This window comes from Streptopelia decaocto (assembly GCF_964273445.1).
Source record: "Streptopelia decaocto genome assembly, chromosome: 1".
Classification (NCBI taxonomy): domain Eukaryota; kingdom Metazoa; phylum Chordata; class Aves; order Columbiformes; family Columbidae; genus Streptopelia; species Streptopelia decaocto.
Window position 1 is genome coordinate 119,780,378 of NC_138663.1, and position 18,842 is coordinate 119,799,219.

Genomic DNA, 18,842 nt, shown 5'->3' on the forward strand with positions numbered 1-18,842 from the left:
GGATATTGTTGTTTTTTTACCTGAGATGCAGTACTTTCCCCTACCCCCCCATAGCAGTGTCTTAACTTGTTGAGCATAACAGTTTTTCTGAAACCACGTTTAAATAGATTAACTTGAAATTTCAGCCTGTGCCCTCTTCAGGCTGCTTCTTCATGAGCCAATGAAGCAAGAATAAAGGTTTTCTACAAGGAACTTAACCAGACACTAACATCTTACATTTAGAAATTAAAACCAGAACCGAAATAAAAGTAACTTTATGCAAAAATGCAAGTCTTTAATGGGGGCATTATATTCAATATTAGTAGTCTGCTATAATTTGACTTAGGACATTCAGAAAGCTAATTATGCTACCTTGTGATAATTTAGAACAGCAATCTGTACTTCCACATACCACTGTGATCACTGGATTGAGACGGTTCATTTCCCATCTGGTTTTCTTCTATTTTCTTTTTAGCAGAATTCCGTGCCTCTTCTCGTGCACGTTTTCTTTGTAGTTTTTTTTCTTCTTTCATTTTTAACTTCCTAAGACTGAAAAAGCAATTAAGCAGTAAGCCTAACATTAGCTGAGAGAAATTGCCAAAGGAGTTAGGCGCATCTCAGTTATTTTTCGCATCTTACAATAGCTATAAGCTCCATTCTACTATAAAGTATTATGCTGAAAAGTACAAACAATAAAGCCACTTCTCCTTTAGAATTTAAGAGACCACAAAACGTCATAGAAGTTTCATAAAGATCAAGCATGTAAGTGTAAGAATATCCTCAGGATGCAATCATTTTTATTCCCATTAATGATGTCTGAATTGGGATTAATTTAAATACTATCAGTTTTTTTTCTTAATTTATAACTTTTAAAAATGAATTTTGTTCATCCTCTCAGCATGATTCCTAATTATTTATAGCCTTACTTGACCAAAAAGTATAAACTCCGTTACATCAAATGTACGTGCATCAACAGCAGAAGTAACTTCATTACGTATAGTTTTTATTTACACTTTTTAAACATTCACAAAAAGTTAGTTAGATAGTAAAAGCTGTGGTGTTTAACTTATGCCACACAGCAATACCTCTCCCATCCAGCTAAAAATCTTGCCAAGTTTCTTCCCTCCAGCAAGGGGAAGGAATAGAACGATGCTTGCAGTCTCAAGACTGAAAATAGAGGTGGTACTCCAATCTAGATAGGCATGCAGTGGAAGTTGAGTGTAATTAACACACTCAATCCATTAAGAATAGTAACAGACACCCATTCTTTCAGCATTCCAATTGCTTAGTATCCTAGCAAAAATGAAAGATGTGTATGGAAAGCAAAAGTAAAGAAACAGTCCTCAAGTTCTGCACGCAGCCTCCCAATCTCACTTTCCCTAAACAACATGTTACTTCCCTGCCCACAGATTTCACAATGAAATCAGGTTTCAGAAATAAAGACTTAAAGATGACTGCAGCAATTTATATTCAAATATTATTGGTCCAAATTCCTGAGAAGTCAATGGTGCAATGGACAATTTACCCCTCAATACAAAGGTGTGGGGAATGAGATTTGTCCCAACTCATATCCTGTATATCTGAAAACAGATTCCTGTGGCCAAACTGAAGATGTTGTTTTTAAAGAACTGTATGAGCACTAGAGCTACCAATAATTTATTCAGCAATACCAGCTAATGCCCTCCTGTGCTCATTATAAATCTGTAGCTCTGTATCTTCTTTAACAAGTAAATTTAAATACTATACTTTTATAATTGGATCATTACATATTTTATCAGACTTCTTTGTTTATCTGCGGCAAAGGGCAAAAATAGCTTTCCAAATAATTTGTACTATTTCAGAAATTCTTAAAAAGGTATGAAAAGCAATCCTGGAGAAAACTGTTTTGTCCTCAACTTGATTCAACTTAGTTTTAAACAATAGAGAGCTTACCTTGAACATTTCTGTTTAATACTGGCTCTTGGTGGTTCCTTGGCTTTTGTGATTTTTTGTTCAAACTACCAAAATAAGTGACATCATATTAATTACACTGGGGTTACAATGGAACGTTGCTGTACTCAAAACCCAGGAATACTTGATGCTTTGGAAAGCATTAAAAGTAACACTATGAAAGAGATAATGTAGCCTACATAAGCCTCATGAAGGTCTACCTAAAATTATCTTTTACTGCTACAGCTTGGTATATAGCAATACTTCTCTATTGGCAGAAAAGACGGGTTGAGAGGTAGCACAAAGTGAGGAAGAACTGGAGGCTGTTTTGCTTTACCAGTGAGCAGAAAGCAAACTTTAATCCTTTTTCAGTGTTTCTCACAGATCAATACTGCTTGGGGAAGAAGTATCCATCTTCCTGTGCCTCTGTAGAGGGTAAGAGCACCCTTCCAATACAATTATTTCATTTAGCTAGATTAGCTCTGAATTAAACTAACAGTTCCTCTCGTGCTGCACAAGCTAAACATAAAACAAAGCTCCAGTTCCCATCCGTGACATCTCTAACCTGCTCCACCAGAAGAACAACTAAGAGAGCAGGTAATTAATATTCCTAAATAATGCAGAGATTCTGTACTTAAGATGGCATATTACTTATACATTTGCAGTTACATTCTCATCTTCACTTTACCTCCTTTACCAGAGTAAATATTTTAAAGATTATTTTCATATTTTGTATGAACATTTACTTACTTCACATTTTACCAGACCAGAAGAACTGAAAATAACTATTTTTGAAATAAGGCCTGTACAATCAGGAGTAAAACACAATTCGTGAAGAAAATCCTGTAAGAGAAGATAATACAGACAACAAAGACACTTACATCCATATAAAATCTATGTTCTTATACAGACTACAGATTCTTAAATTGAAGGTGACCAAGATAATTAAAGCTAGCACTCATACTGGAGGAGGAAAGCAAGTGACAGCTGACTTGGCAAGGACTGCAAATCAAAAGGATCCTCCATCTGTGGCATATACCTGTTATTCCCAAAGCTATAGCAAAGCCCCTTCTCTTCCAACTTCACGTTCAAGGGTTAACTTTAAGAATACTCTTTTATGAGTTCACATTCTGCCTGGATTTCACTTCATTTTATACTGTCTGCTAACATTGTATTTTGTGAAGTTCCTTTAGACACATTTAACATCAAAATGTTGGTTCAACAGTAAGGCTGTAGAAGGAATAAAACTTCCATATGGGAAGACATAAATGATGTAAGACAAACAGGCTAACCATACTAAGCCTTCACACAGACAGACGTTTCTTCTGTAGATAACAGCAAGCTTTGCCCATACTCACATGTGTAGACAATTTAGCACAAGACTCTTCTTCCCTGTCTCTCCTCCTGCTATTGTTATGCTGGTGGAACATCAGGCTCTAGCACTATACTTATCAGAAACTAAAGGAATGATAAAATCTTGACTAAAATAAGAAAAAATAAAATGCTTATTGTCTGACACAGCTCTTACCTTGTCATTTTTATCACTGTAGTTTGTTGTTTTCAACTTTTTCCAACAGCTGATATGAAACTCCACTCTACATTGCTGACAGCAAGTAATACGTATAAAACCCTAATGTTGAGAAATAATATTAATTTAACATCTTAAAAAAAAAAAAAAAAACAAAACTAGAAAACACTGCACAACTTAACAGTAGATAGGATAAGATGGTGTGTTCCAGATAGCCCTTTAATCTGAAAGTGGGCAGAAAACATGTAAACATGAAATTTTATTTCCCAAACCCTTTTAAACCAAAAATTTACCTTAAAGTCTGGGTCTGTAAAATATATTTGGATTTTGGAGTGGCCATGGCATTGCTGATATCGACAAATTGCATCTGGTTCTGGAGGGAATTTGCATTCCTCAATACAATTCCTTAAAGTCAACTGAGAAACATAAAATGATATGATAAATTGCACAGAAACCACAAAAGATTTAATATCTACTTACAAAATTCTAGGGAACTGCAGTGAAACACACATTTCTTTCTGAACAGCAGAGGATCAATACCAAAAGAACAACTCTTTTCTAGTGAAAGCTACAGAAGACTGTCCTTTTACGGCAACATATTCAAAAGCTCATTTGAACTGCTGTCAACTAAGTACTTATAGCTTCCCTGCATGCAGGTTTATTTTGGTCCAATGTTTTACCTGCTGACCAATTCCAAATAAATAAGAATATAGTAAGTTTTCCACTGTCAAAATGATGAGCCAGATTACTCAGACGTGACAAAAATGGAGTGCCCGCTCATTTTCACCATCTCCCAGCATTTCAGGGGTGCCTCACCTGGGATCTGCATTACAGGATCAAGTACATTCCCAGGGACAGCTCAGACCCGGCCCTGCACTGGATCTAGTGAGATCTCCCAGAAGAGCATCTGAGGTAAAAATATTTCAGTGGCTTTCTGGAAAGTCAGTTCAAGTCCCACAGTGTTGGCATTTAGCCCAGATTAAAAAAAATGACCAGTTATAGCTTTTCAGATATTTGCAGTATGCTCTCCAGGAGTCCCGGACCACTGATGTATTACTGTGGCCAGTGTGGCGGTACAGACCACAGGGGCCACCCAGAGATCTCAAGAATAAGCCAACATCCTGTTACGAGTGTTCTTGCTGTGATCACAAGCACAGGAAGCAGAAACGAACAGAGATTCCTCATCTCCTGATCATTAGCCAGGTCACATTATGTGCCTGCTGAGGGGATAAATGGGCTTGTCTTGATCAAAGGGTGCAGTGAGTTGGGACAATTAATCACTCCACTCCACTCACTGGTCATCACAGGGCAGGCCGACATTGTTCATGTCTTGACCAGAGAGTGAGTTGGGACAATTAGGTGCCCCCTGATTGCACCTGAAACCTCTACAAACTGGGTCATTGCCCAGGGCTGCCTGGTGAAGTTGTGGCCAGAATGGAAAAATACTGACCAAAGTCAATCACCTTGTAACTCTATAAATAGTGATCCTAAAGTGAGGTCCTTGGAGCTCTCCTGGATCGCAGCAGGCTCCGAGTCCATAACTCCCCCTGACTGGGACACCTTTTCAGGGCCAATTTCGTGAAGATTCGATGATCATCTACTGACAATTTCACAAGGAACCAAACACCTAATTTTACGCAGTTTGACGATCATCTGCCGATGAATGTTGACCCATAAAAGTGGGTAATTCATAAAACTCATGAAAGGGAAACTTTAATCACAGGTTAACCTTTTGTGTGTGTGTGTGATTTAAAACTGTTTTGCCTGTTTGTCTGTGTATGCTTTAATTTAGCCCTTTATGTGTGTTTTCAGTTATGAAAACCCAGCTGTAAGTTTAGTGTGAACCTTGCCATTTATGAATCTTTAACTAAGTCGCTGTTTTGATTGATTCTAACAAATTTCATTAATCATCAGCCAGTTTAACAGAGCGATTCGAGTGCAATTAGTAATTATAGAGCCTAACCTTGTAATCTACCATGAAGTATTAACAAATCCTAAATTGCTGGTGAATCAAAGCTGTGTAAAAAAACTCAATTTGCAACACCAGGCTATAGTGGCGTCAGCTGGAGATCTATGAGAAATCTTTAGGTCAGGTTTGGTTTAAGAAACAACAGCACAGCTGCTTCTACCAGAAACAGAACAGGTCAGCATAGTATAGCCAAGTTCACACACCGAATAACCTAGCATATTCCACTGTGTCAAACTGCTTCCATGCAGAGCAGCTCATACATCTTACCTCTCACAGCATGGTTTAACCAAAAACCCTTCACAAATAACAGTGACTCAATTATCGTTTAAAAACAATAACAATGGTAATAATAATAATTTTAAGAAAGCTGTTCAGTGTGAGAAAGCAATCTGTAGTGTCAGAATCAAAAGTTAGTGTTTCAAGTCAAACAAGGAATTTTACCATACAACTCCCACCGCATCTACCAATAAATACAAGGTCAAGCTCTCCTATTTGTTTTTAATATAGCATCACTGCTGAAATTTTCAACTTCACAGTTTTGCTAATTCAAATTTTTAAACAGTTCTCTCTAGCATTACGTTGTGTATAGTATTCACATCTACTTATAGTTTGGTAATGTGCAACTAAGAATTTAACCCATTATCAAACAACAGATCGGAACCATGTTATTACATAGAAATACCCATGCATAGAGCCTGACACAGAGCCTCCACCTTTGTGCTATAAACAGGATGCTTCCCAGGTGTTCAAATTTATCATTGCAAGTTGAGTCCTCCTCTACAAAATCCATGCCTTGGGCCTGACAACGCTAGAGAATAAGCAGCAGCGCTTGCACTGGCTGCTTCAGGCTGACACCTCCCTTTTGCCCCTAATCCTTCTTTGGCCCTGACAATGAGGAGGCAGGGAAGAGGATGACAATTTTTTTTTTTTTTTAAAAGGCCAGTTGACAAAACAAGGTTTTTATGTCTTTTTTTTTAACATACCTGTAATTTCTCTGTTCGTGTTTCTTCAATAACCTGAGATGTTGTGGGCCAAGTTAATACTCCAGGTACAATCCTGTGATTAATCATTGTTTGTGATTTCATGAACTGGTCAAGCGCATCTGAAAACCTGAAGTTTGAAATGGGTACAACATGTTGAGATCGTACAATTATTTTGGTTGGAAGAGACCCTCAGGATCATCAAGTCCAACCATAACCTAACTCTGGTACTAAACCATGTCCCTGAGAACCTCATCTATGTGTCTTTTAGACACCCCCAGGGATGGTGACTCCACCACTTCCCTGGACAGCTTGTTCCAGTGCTTGACAACCATACACAAATAACTTCTACATGGCCTGAAATAGTTACATGATTCATTTTATGAACCAAGGAAAACAAAATTGTAAGTGTAGAGAACGTGGAATGAAAGAGCAGCTGGTTCACTAGGTTATCTGTTTAAGGACTCTTCAGTATATGGCCAGTAAGCCAACCTGGTTGAGGGGCCCAGAGTCCAGGCACAGACATGAGGCAGACTGAGAGCTTCCACTTATATTCGAGGCACCCAGGAACATGTGTGGGCCTGTCAATCTAGAGAGTGACAGCACATGTATGTTCACTAGTGACCTTCAACCCTGACCAGCCAGGGAGTAGGTACAGCACACTGCTACCTGTACTTGTATTTTACGAGTTCAGGTAGTGCTATACATGGGAGCTGCTCTGCCTGGGGTGGCCATGCTGCAGCAGTGGGTAGGAAGAATCTCCTCGCAGCATCCAACAGTCTCTGACCAGGTGCTTTTAGATATTAAACATCAGGCCCCTGTCATGTGTAATATCAAACTTATTTATTTGGCATTGTATTGGGTTTATGTGGCAAAGTTGGGTGGGGGCCAGTGCTGTAGTGGCAGCCTCTCTGAATCTGGGGCTGCCCTGTGCCTCACACAACCTGTTCCAGCTGCTCCAGCAAACGCACCACAGAGGACAGCTGAGCCCCTCAGGCAAGGTGATGGCACCTCAGAGAAAATATGGGTAAGAAAGGACAAGAAGCAAGGAAAAATAGGTGAGAGACAGTCCTTCAAGCACCAAGGTAAGAAGAAGGGAGGAGGCGATCCAGGCACGGAGCAAAGATTTGCCTGCAGGCCCTGGGGAGGACCCCACTGGAGCAGGTATCCACACTCCAGCCATGCAGGAGCCCTTCAGAGCAGGTGGATATGCCCCAAAAGAGCTGCAGCTGGTGGAGAGGCCCCACAACGCAGCAGGAGCAGCGTGTGGAGGAAGGAGCGGCAGAAGGAAGATGTTAGGGACTAACCACAACCCCATTCCCCATCCTCCCGGGCCATTTGGGGGAGAAGGAGGTAGAGGAGACAGGAATGAGGGAGCAAAGTCGAGCCTGGGATAAACCAGGGGTAGGAGGAAAGTAATTTTATTTTCTTACTTTGCTTCCCATTATCCAACTCTATTTTAACAGACAATAAATTATTTTCCCTCAAGATGAGTCTGTTTTGCCTATGACTGTAATTAGCCAGTGACCCTGACTTTATCTCAATCCCTGGGCTTTTTCATCTGATTTTCTCCCCCTCTCCCATTGAGGAGGGGGAGTGGGAGCACAGCTGGGTGAGGGTCTGGCAGCCAGCCAGGGTCAACCCACCACAGGCTTTATGGGGGATTTTGATTAGGCAGAGCAATACAGTGATATACTGAAATTGTAACATAAGCACAATATAGCAATTGCAATATCCAGTCGAATAGATGCAAATGTGATTCCCATTACCAGTCACTATACGCTTACCATCAGGACACTGGGAAGAAATCCCAGTAGGAATACATGGCTTGAGGCCAGCTCAAGCCCTTTGCTCTCAGGTCTATTAGTTGTCCAGCTTCTGCACTGAACATTCAGCTGAGCCACATATACACTCCCCCTCTCCCATGCTGCTCCAGCCAGCTCAGGAAGACAATATTCTTTATCTGTCTCAGGGAACCCAATGACTCACTGGTGCAGCTGCCTTATCTAAAACCAAGGTTACCCTCCAGCGTCCCTGGTGTTGAGATAAGTTTCTTTACAATGCATTTTCCCCTGAGATTATTGTTTTTTTGCCCTTCTCCTATCAGCTCTCCTCCACTACAGGCAGGTATTGGTCAGTCATATCCCTGTGCCCTGGAGTGCACTCAATTCAGTGGTTTCCATTACATCTTTTGCAGTAACAAAGTCGTAATAGTAATAAATCAGTCACTGTATGAATTTAGTGATTAACAAAAAATTATTTAAAAAGAAATGAAAAACATAAAATACCACAGTTTCACAAATTATTTTTTTTTTCATATCAATTCTTTAAGCTTTATATTATACCTACCTGTTTTGTCTGAGGTATACTTTTCCAACTCCATAGTATGCTAAACAACCAAATCTTTCTTCCTGGTACTGTTCAATTATTTTCTTAAACTGGTCTTCAGCCTTAGTCAATGCCTTCAAAATAAAGTTCAGACAAACACATGTGATACTTTGCCAGAAGCTTTTCATTTTTCCTCTCCTTTTTTTGCTCCAGTAGAGTGGGTCAGTCTGCCCTATTCTTTGATCAGTCTTATGAACAGTAAAGGGAATTAAGCAACCTTATGATCACACAGAAAGTCCTCCCTTTTTTATAAAAAAAAACTTATTCTGTAAACATGGGCTCCCTCTGAAATAATGAAATTAAATGGTTGTGCTCACTGAGCTACAAACCCCCAGACATTTTAAAATCCATTGTAAGACACTGAATATTTTTAAACACTGCAAGAAAAAGAAAAAAAGAAATCAAAAAGACCCCAAACAACCCACATGTCTGGTTTAGTGTTTTCCAAAACTAAAAGCATTCCCTTTCTCTCATTTTAGAAGCAGAATGTGTGTGTTAGAAAGACTAGTGCATAACCACATTACAACAAACTAGAGGAAAAATAGTTTACTATACTTCATTAATACTTAAGTATCTCATTTGAAAGCTTAAAAGGAAATTTTATTTGGTAGCTTAATTTATCCAAAACCAGTAGAGATCAAGTCTCAGATATTAAACAGTATGATTTTCTAAAATGTGACAAAAGCTTTCCTTACCCACTCATTTAATGTCTGTTAAGAAGAGAAAAAAATGGATGACCAATGACCTAACCAAAAATTTTGACCAAAAGCAATATAGTGGCTTAATATCATACCTCAGGCTGTCCTATTCCAAGAAGAGCAGTGGCATGTCCATAGATGATTACGACATAATTAATAATACGAAGATTCAGTTGCTGCAAATAGAGTCAAATTATTGTAGTAGAATGCACAAAAACACTTTGCTGGTAACTAGATTACTGTCTACTGTGAATTGAAGATCTTCACTCCAACAGAGATAAGGAACTCTTTTCTTATCCTTCTTATCATAGCCTCTACCCATATTTATGTTAGAATTATCATCAAAAGTGAAGGTTAACTACACTTTTACTGCTGGTCATTTGGCACCCCTGTATATTTCAAAGTGATACAGCCTGAAACGCCTGCATTTAGAAATGCTACAGCTACAAGCCTTACTATGTTGATTTAACGTGGTGTAGTGTGGTTTTGCTATATTTTATGTTCAAAATCGAGCAGATTTTTTTAAATAAATACATGAAATATCTTCCTAACAAACTAGGTCACAATTCCAGATGGATTGGTGCATTACTTGCTTGGACAGCCTTGTTGGCACTGCAGCAGCCCTTACTAAAATGGGAGCTTGAAACACAGCAATGCATGTGCACACACTGTCACACAAAACTTAATACTACAGTACAATAATTAAAGAAATCAAAGATGACAAATGGGTCAATGGCTGGTTGGCTAGATACATACAGACAAAATTTCACAGTATTTGCCATCAAAGACTTATGTGACCTGAAGAATATAAATTCTTTTTGCTATACATTATTATGAAAAAAAGGGTAAACAGATAATGGGTAGTAGTTTCTTGTCAAGTAAGATATTTATTATTTTGGTAAATATTTTTTAGATTGCATCTAGAAATGCACGTGTATGCTGAACATCACAAAATTACATCCTGTGCTACTATCCTGTTCTCATTTGTAAACTCCTTGGCACACATATCAGTGAAACACTTGGCACTGTAGTCAACTGTAGGCAACAATTCAATAATAATGTCTATTTTGTTGGAAGAAAAGAATAAAGCTTGCTAATGAAAGCATAAACTTCAATTACTCTAATAAATCAAGTTATTCCTCTCAGTTTACCTTTAATTCTGAAGGATTCAGAATGCTCAGCAATTGTGAAAAGGCTTGTTCAGCACTGTGACACCTCTGGTCCATCAAGGCTGTATAACCATCATGAACAAGGGATTTAACTGCTTCCAGCAACACAGTCAAATCAACCTAAAATATTTAGGAAAACAGTAAGTCCAAAAGAAAACCATCTTTTCCTTTTTCAGTTTTATCACAAATCCACTTTAGAAGCAGCAAATCAGGTACATTTTTATAAAACTTCCTTTTAAATTCAACTTCTAAAAATGTAAGATTTTCATGGATCTACTTCTGCTAATCTCTTAAAAAACTAGTTTTTGTTTTAAGCTTAGATACTTTTCCCTCCAAAAACTTTCAAGTTTAGTTCAAGCATCATTTTAGTCCTTCTTACACATTAAAAAAACCCACACCAGACTTATGCCTTTCCCCACTTGTACACTCCATTGTGTGTACAAACATTTTTGAAAAACCTCAGAACTATTTCATTCTGTCTACACTTTGTCTCCATCTAGGATAACAGTTAATGCTAGAAGGTTTCAGAATGCATTATGTGATCAACCTTTCACTTCACTTCCTGAAGTCTGTGGGAATTTCGAGCAGTGAGACTGTAAATCAAGATCGGCAGTGGCAGAATTAGGAACTTGTACTCTCTTCATCTTCTGAAACACCAAAATAAAACTAGCTTTGTGAAGCAGATCATTGTGCCAGGGTAAAAGTAATTCAAGTATTTTAAAAGCTCCTCCAACACCTACTTCTGCGATCACACGTGAAAAAACAAAGAACAAGGAGACTCACCTGTGTATTTTAGGCCACTTCATCATTTCAGTATGAATTAATCTTCAGTATGAAGTAAGCCTGCTTTACAAGCTTCTAATGAAAGTGCCCCACTCCCCCTTCCCCCTACTCCCCAATATGTTAAATTTTCAGCCTGGAATTCTGTCGTCGGGGTCACGGGCAGAGAGAAATTGAAAGAATAGGAAGATTCTGGAACATAATAACTTTTGAGTTCCCATATTGTGGGGTTTTTTTTGTTTTTGGTTAGGTTTGGTTTGGCTTGGGGTTTTTTATTCATTTAGTTGGTTTTTGTTTGGTTGTTTTTGTTATTGTTTTGGTTTATGGGTTTTGTTTGGTTTTGTTGTAGTTTTGAGGAAGTTGGATTTTTTTTTGTGGGGGTTTTTTGTTGTTTTTTTTTTGGGTTTTTTAACATTCCTCTAATGGTGTGCTTAATTGTATTAATTTGAACTGAATTAAGCTTTTGACATACTAAATTTAATGCAAGTCCTGAATGTATTTTCCTGGCCATCTATGAATTTCAATCTTACTTTGCTTTCATCCCATTTCAAATGACCCAAAAGGACAAACAGAAGAAAATACCCATGATCTAATGACAGTTACAAACAAGTGTCAGAGACAGTGGAAACTACAAATAGATACCAAAAAGACCAAAACAGAGAATTTAGTCAATGAAAAAAAGCTTAACACTTATTAATATTTTAATTTCCTAGAACTACCGATACAAGGTAATTCTGTCAGAGCATATAGTCATAGAACAGAACAATCTATATTAACTTAATGTTAAGCTACATGACACGTGAAGCTGATTAAGCCAACTAAAAAATGTTACTTTTGATACTAGTAATGTATTAGCGTCACAAAACTAGCTATTTTAAAGGAATTAAAGGGTCTTAAGTGCAGGCAGAACCTGCACCTTCTGAATTCAGTTTTCTCTTATAAACTAATTATTTTGAATACAGATTTCTGGTATCTAATTCCCCAAATTAACAGAGAGGAAATGACTAATTATGTATGTCCCCATGATTTCATTAAAGAGCTTTGGTATGCTCATCATCCATTACTACTAAGACCTGAGAAGGAAAACTCTCAATTTATGAATTGTACAGCATTTTAAGCAGCAATTCAATATAATGTTCTACAATTATTTCCAAATGTGTGTATAAAACCCAGGAAAACATGTTTAGTCAGAACTTTGGGAATGATCCCCAGTTATTTTTGTAGTTCTTCTTACAAATCAAGATACAAGTGAGCTATGTTTTTAATTAATGTTTTTTAGCTGAGTTATGCTGTGACTACACTGAGTTTTGTTATGCTAATTTCCAGTGCAAGGTCTTACAGGAGGAGAAGCAAAAAGACTACGAGCAACAAGACAGTATAAATCAGTGTAATCATATAATCTTTGTCTCCTGATAAAAGTCAGGCTAAGTGTGAAGTATAAAATTTTTGAATGAACCGAGATTCTGGGCAGCGTTGCTAAAAGGTGACAAATCATTTATGCTTAAGGTTGTATGCTAATAAATTCCCAGTTACCTGTTGCGCAGTACAAAAGAGTTTATCTTGGATGGCTTTAGAGTCTGTCTTCAATTCAAGGTGATCTCTACAAATAACAGGACAACGGCATGAGTTTGTACATGTACTTTATACGGAATCTTATTTTCAAGGAACAAATTTCTGCACTTTTATCAACCACATCGCACTCACCTACATGCTAGATTATTACGGCACACTTTCACTCACATTAACAAGTAATGTGATGCTGTATTATGATGCTACTCGTATAGTTCATATACTTCTGGCTCAGGAATCACGCAGGCTTCCAGGGAAGCAGGAGTCTTCTCCATCTTTTAGTTTGCTTTCTTTTATCCTTTTTAACTTATTCTCAGATTAGTCGAGCTTATGAAGGGGTAGCATAGGTGACTAGAGAACTTTCCTACACCAAATGCAGCAGTATAAGAAGGGTGCTTAGGCTTCTTTCCCCCTCTCTACTCTTCCCAAGTACAAGATCCTTTATCCTAGCACAACCACCACTTAAAATCAAATACATGTAGCAGTTATACATGGTGGAGGCAGGGAGAGCAGAGAAAAGAGGAGCAGAGTTGTTCTTGCCACCTCTTTCTTTCCACTACCTCAGCAGAAACACTGTGCACAACTAGAAAAATGGAGAAAGAATAATGAAAAGTATTGCTTGATACTCTAAACTAAATCCTCAATGCTAAGTTTGCTATTCAATGCTAACATACATTCAGTTCAGGCCCACATTTGAAAGCAAACACTCATCTGCTGAGATAAAATTATTTTACCATGTCAAAGGATTCCTTAGATTTTTGGAAGCTGAGCAACTTGCTAATTAAAGAAATAGAGATAAGATTGTAACTGACCATGCACCTCATTTGTTGAGAAATATTGTATTTTTTTTAATGGGTCTAATAAACACCCATATAAGAGAAGCGATTTTGCAGATGGTTGGGTTACTTTAAAGAGGATTTGTTCCCACAGTGAATTCTAATGTTTTTCTCTCTAATGCTTCACCCCCTGCTCCACTTAAAATGAAAGGAGAAAGTGGCAAGAAAGTGGCAAGCCAGTTAAATAACAAAAATGACCTCTCTTGTGACAAAGTTTCGGTTTTCTCAGCTACAGTGGTATTCAAAAAGAGTTACGGAAAACCAAAAGGATTGTACCGTAATAAATATAGATTAACAGATGGTAGGGCTTTGTGTCACACTTTGATTAATCAGGTGCAGCTCCCAGGTTTCCTAAAGGCTTGGACCCTTCTACATGAAAAAACTGCCTTTAAAAATTATCACTTAATGGAAACTTTTCTATTTCAATATAAACAGCTTATTTTCTTGTACCCCTCATCTGTTTTTAATCATCCTAAACACAACTGAAAAACACTAGCCAAAGAAGTATAAAAGCAAAAAAGTACAGTCAGAGCTTAATTTGTCTGATTTCACAGTTCCAGTTAAAACACTGAAAGCTTCAATACTTAAGGCCACACAGAATGAAGTCATGATTTGCCTCTGTCGTCTCAGAAATAAGTCAGCAGTAGCAGCTCTTCACTCCTTAACTATCTACTAGATGAGGAAATACACTGGCAAATGGAATCACCTATAAATGCAGCAATTTCCCCAAACCTGTTTGGAGCAGGTTGGCCCCAGCATGGCTGGAAATAATTATTTCTTTCGTTAAACCTTGTTTTAAATGTTGTAATAGATGAAAGCATCCATTATGTCCATAAAATCTATTGTGCTTTTTATCTCAACTAATTTAATTTTGATCCCAAACCATCAAAAACATTCATTGACATTCAGCATGTTCTACTCAGAGTATTTATGTACTTAAAACTAGACACTGATTTGCTTTAAGTGAAGATTCAAGTCTACAAACAACTAAAGGACTCTTGAAGCAAAAGTTCTTTTCTAGTATTCAATTCTGAGACTGATTTACAATGCTTTCCTCACAGGCAAATCTCTTTTTCTTACAAAGCACATGAAAGGCAGAGAAGTTTTAAAAATTATTTGGTACACACAGAAGAATTAGTACAAAGAGGCCTTGAAAATAAGATAAAGTTTCAGTTATGTTGCGGTGTAAGTTTGAATGTAACAATTGGAACAAGATTCCTATTATCTTTTGCTGTAAGGGTAGCATGTTTTTTGTTATGGGTATAGTGTGTGACTTGCTTTTGGGCAACAGTTTTTAAACAGCAGTTATTAAAATTATGCCTTCATTTACTAAAATTCAACTGAGCTTTGGAAAACACCTAGCTTTCAAGTAATAACTCAGGCTCTTTATGAAAACTAGGATTTTGAGAACGTCAATTGGCTATCTTAACATGAACTAACTCCCAAAGAATATGTGAACAATGTAAACAAAGCAAAGAGCAAGCAGCAAGTCAAAGTTGCATTAACTCACTTTCAAGTGGTACATTAAATAATGCAAAATAGTAATAAATTGAAAAATAAACACAATTTCTTACTTTGTCTTTTCAGAGACACCAGGTTTGTTTTTTGGCCTGCCTTTGTTGTGATGACTTTGGCCTGTAATGAGAAAAAGTATTTCAAACAAAATGACCATCACCTAAAACAAAGGAAAAAAATGCTCTCGGAACTCACATTTTGCTTTGTAAATAATAGATCTTAAACACTGACAATATGGAAACCAAACATAACCAAGAAGTTTCTCAACAAACCAGCTCTGGGCGTTACAGTAGGAATTTGATTTTATTAAGTAACGTAAGTTTTTATTAATCCTATACAGGGGAAAACATACTTCAAACAGAGGAATCTTAAATTCTGTAGATATGATCTGACTTTACCATATTGTAACAACTAATAAAGTGGACGTCAAGCTGAATAAATCAGTACGTTTTAAAAAACAGCAGTTGATAATATCCACTATTACTTCATAACTAGATTTTTTTTTTAAAGGGAATAATAGATCACTATGGATATTCCAGTGTGACTACAAAAGATTTACAGGAGTCTGCTACTTCAAAAATACATTGCTAAAGGAGTTAAGTTCAAGCCACATTAATCTTAGAAAGGTAGACATATGAGTCAGATCAAGATAAATATCCCCAATTACAAAATAAAAATGTTTGAGGATGTGGAAATACTGCATCACAATTACAAGAAAGAATCTATCATGTGACACTGATTCATTTCTAACTCTGAAACTTAATGTCAAAGACATAACACAAAACTTCACTAATACACTTTAACAGCTTCACAGATCTAACACTGTTACAGGGTCTACAAACTGAGTAAACAATTAATCAGCAACAAGGAAGAAGGAAGCAGGTTTTAATACTTTATTGTAATTGGTCAAAACCAGGAAGCCATGCCATTAACTGCAAAACAATCTCTCAACCGTTTTCTGTGGAATTAAACCATAACATTAGGTATCTGGATATCATTAGGCACATTCATGACTAAGGCAGTAAGTTTTTAATTTTCAAGAACCTTAAGTTAGAAGTTTACAAGGTGTTAATGACTCAACAGCAATGGTGACAAAACCCACTTACGGGAGAGCTGCCTTCTAGTAACCAGACAATTAGACAAGCAAAGCAAAAAAATAGCATTTCTGGACTGGTAAGGAACCAACAAGCAGCTGAGGAATTCAGTTGCAGGACTGCTGAACATCTCACATTGCAGATATTTCTTAATACACATGGTACGTTAAAGGGGTGTGGAGGAGCAGATTTTTTTGCTAGTTGAACCCAAGGGATTTAACAAGGCATACAGGAACGCTGCCTTCTGCCTCAGCTACCTGCTCCAAGAGGGGATAGTCCCAGCTCTTATTTTTCAGAAGGCAACCGTGGCTTCCTAATACTGGACACAATCACACAGACAACTTACAGTCCAGCACCTGAATTCAAGCTATTCGAGCACTGGAACACAAACATAAGTTACAGCTACCTAAATCATTACATATTGCTCAATTACTATGCTTATGCTGAACTACCATAAAATGGAATTTGGCAAAAGGAGTTATTAATTTTATATATAACATTTCAGTAACTATGTTAAAAAATGTTAATTTCATGATACTCAAAGTATTTTATATGATTAGATACAAAATACTGAAAGACACTGATTGTGGAAAAAATACCAATCTATCCATTTGAGTCATCTCACTCAAGCCAGTGGGATGTCTCATGTACTCATTTCTCAAGTTAAATCGTATGCATACACACTTCATGCCTTGTGCCACAAGTAATTTCTCATTAAAAACTATTTAGTGACATAAAATTTAAATTAATCAGAACAAAAATCAAGCATCATGAAGACTGAACATGCTCAGGATTATTTCATGAATTAGTTCTTGAAATTTTCTCACAGGGGTCTGAATAGGTGTCTATCGAAACAGTTCATTAGCATTAAAAATTCCAAAGCTACACCAATAACCATCACAAATTCCTCATAACAGATCAACATTTAGATGATGGAAAGCAATAATCTTTTTGAAAGCCAGAAAAGACTTCAAGCATATCATCATTTAACCATTTAGAGATATATTACACCTTTTCTTCATTATAAAGCTTCCTTTACCTTAAGGAACTGCTCTATCATTCAAAACAAAATCTTTAAAAGATCAAGAAATACAAGCTCCCCCCATCATCATCAAAAGAAATAATTAATCAGCACTATTTTTTCATTGAATAATCTAATTTTCAAAGCCATTCAGCAAAAATTATTTCAGAAGAATTTCCTACAGACACTACTACTCCCATGTACCACCCAACTTAAAAATACACTACTTTCAGATTTTAAAAAAATACTTTTAAATAAGAGTAACAAGCAAATCCTTTGGAATTATTGTTAATAGACTAGAGAAGATAGATTAATTGAACAGGAAACATGTTTCACTTACCCCACAAACATTTTAAAATATTAGTAGAAGTAGTATTGCTTTTGTTGGACATTCCCATTAGAAGCAAACAAAGATATTTAACAGAAACATACACATACTCAAAAAAATAGTACATGCAGACAAAAACTGAAAGTAAAAAGGACAGCAACTTTAAGATAAGATACACTGGCATAAAGTTCCTTTATGTTAAATCAACTGCAAGTCTTGAGCCTTTAAGCGGACAAAGGCTAAGAAAAAGGTTCTTCTTCCCCACCCACAGTAAACTGGTATCAGCTAAGTCACTCAGCAAGTAACTCCTCCTTTCAAATCAAAGCCAAGCCAAATATTTTCTTCTACATCGGTACTGACATAGTAAGTACGAGGGGGAGAGGAGTAGGAGGAAGGAAGAACAGGAAAAAAAGAAAAAAGAAAAAACATGGAATCAGCACGGGTATCTTTGAAATTACCACGTTTAACACAATGCTTCATAGTCCTATGATCTCTAGAAGTATTTTCAGTTCTCTCTCAACATTCAGCCTTTCATTATCTCTCTTCCCTCCTCAACCTCTTTAAAAAAAATCAGCTATCCTTCCAACACCCTGCTCCTTCACCAGTATCAGCAGCACAGGCACTGCAGACACCCTCTCCTTGACCAGTATCAGCAGCAGACAGGCTGCCAACACCCTGGCCCCTCCACCACAGGCAGCAGGCACTGCCCACGATGTTCATGTCTAGTACCACCCTCTCAAGTCCCAGGGCAATGTCAGGAAGATGTGCCAGGGAAGGTTTAGGTTGGACATGAGGAAAAGGTTCTTCCCCCAGAGGGTGGTGGAGCACTGGAACAGGCTCCCCAGGGAGGTGTCACGGCCCCAAGACTGACAGTGTTCAAGAAGAGACTGGACAACGCCCTCAGACACATGGTGTGAACTGTGGGGTTGCCATATGCAGGAACAGGAGTTGGACCTGATGACCCTTGTGGGTCAGTCCTTGGAGGTCACAGTTTCAGAATACAGCATAAGCATGCAGCTCGTCCAGATCCAGTAGGAGTATTCCATACAAACATTACAA

At 37.4% G+C, this 18,842-nt stretch overlaps 1 protein-coding gene across 6 annotated transcripts in view; it reads right to left on the bottom strand.

The window, feature by feature from the left end:
* Positions 1 to 18,842, bottom strand: part of TTC3 (tetratricopeptide repeat domain 3) — a 66,792-nt gene that overhangs the window by 23,487 nt on the left and 24,463 nt on the right. For 5 of the 6 annotated variants that reach the window (XM_082053781.1, XM_082053779.1, XM_082053780.1 and 2 more), the window contains exons 16-26: positions 15,400 to 15,460; positions 12,954 to 13,020; positions 10,623 to 10,760; positions 9,567 to 9,647; positions 8,735 to 8,847; positions 6,389 to 6,515; positions 3,730 to 3,852; positions 3,437 to 3,538; positions 2,659 to 2,751; positions 1,912 to 1,976; positions 392 to 528 (exon numbers count right to left, since the gene is read on the bottom strand). In XM_082053781.1, coding sequence (XP_081909907.1) covers positions 392 to 528; positions 1,912 to 1,976; positions 2,659 to 2,751; positions 3,437 to 3,538; positions 3,730 to 3,852; positions 6,389 to 6,515; positions 8,735 to 8,847; positions 9,567 to 9,647; positions 10,623 to 10,760; positions 12,954 to 13,020; positions 15,400 to 15,460 — 1,107 coding nt within the window. Of the gene's footprint in view, positions 1 to 391; positions 529 to 1,911; positions 1,977 to 2,658; positions 2,752 to 3,436; positions 3,539 to 3,729; positions 3,853 to 6,388; positions 6,516 to 8,734; positions 8,848 to 9,566; positions 9,648 to 10,622; positions 10,761 to 12,953; positions 13,021 to 15,399; positions 15,461 to 17,795; positions 18,062 to 18,842 lie in introns of those variants that run through there. The other variant, XM_082053783.1, reaches the window with a different exon arrangement.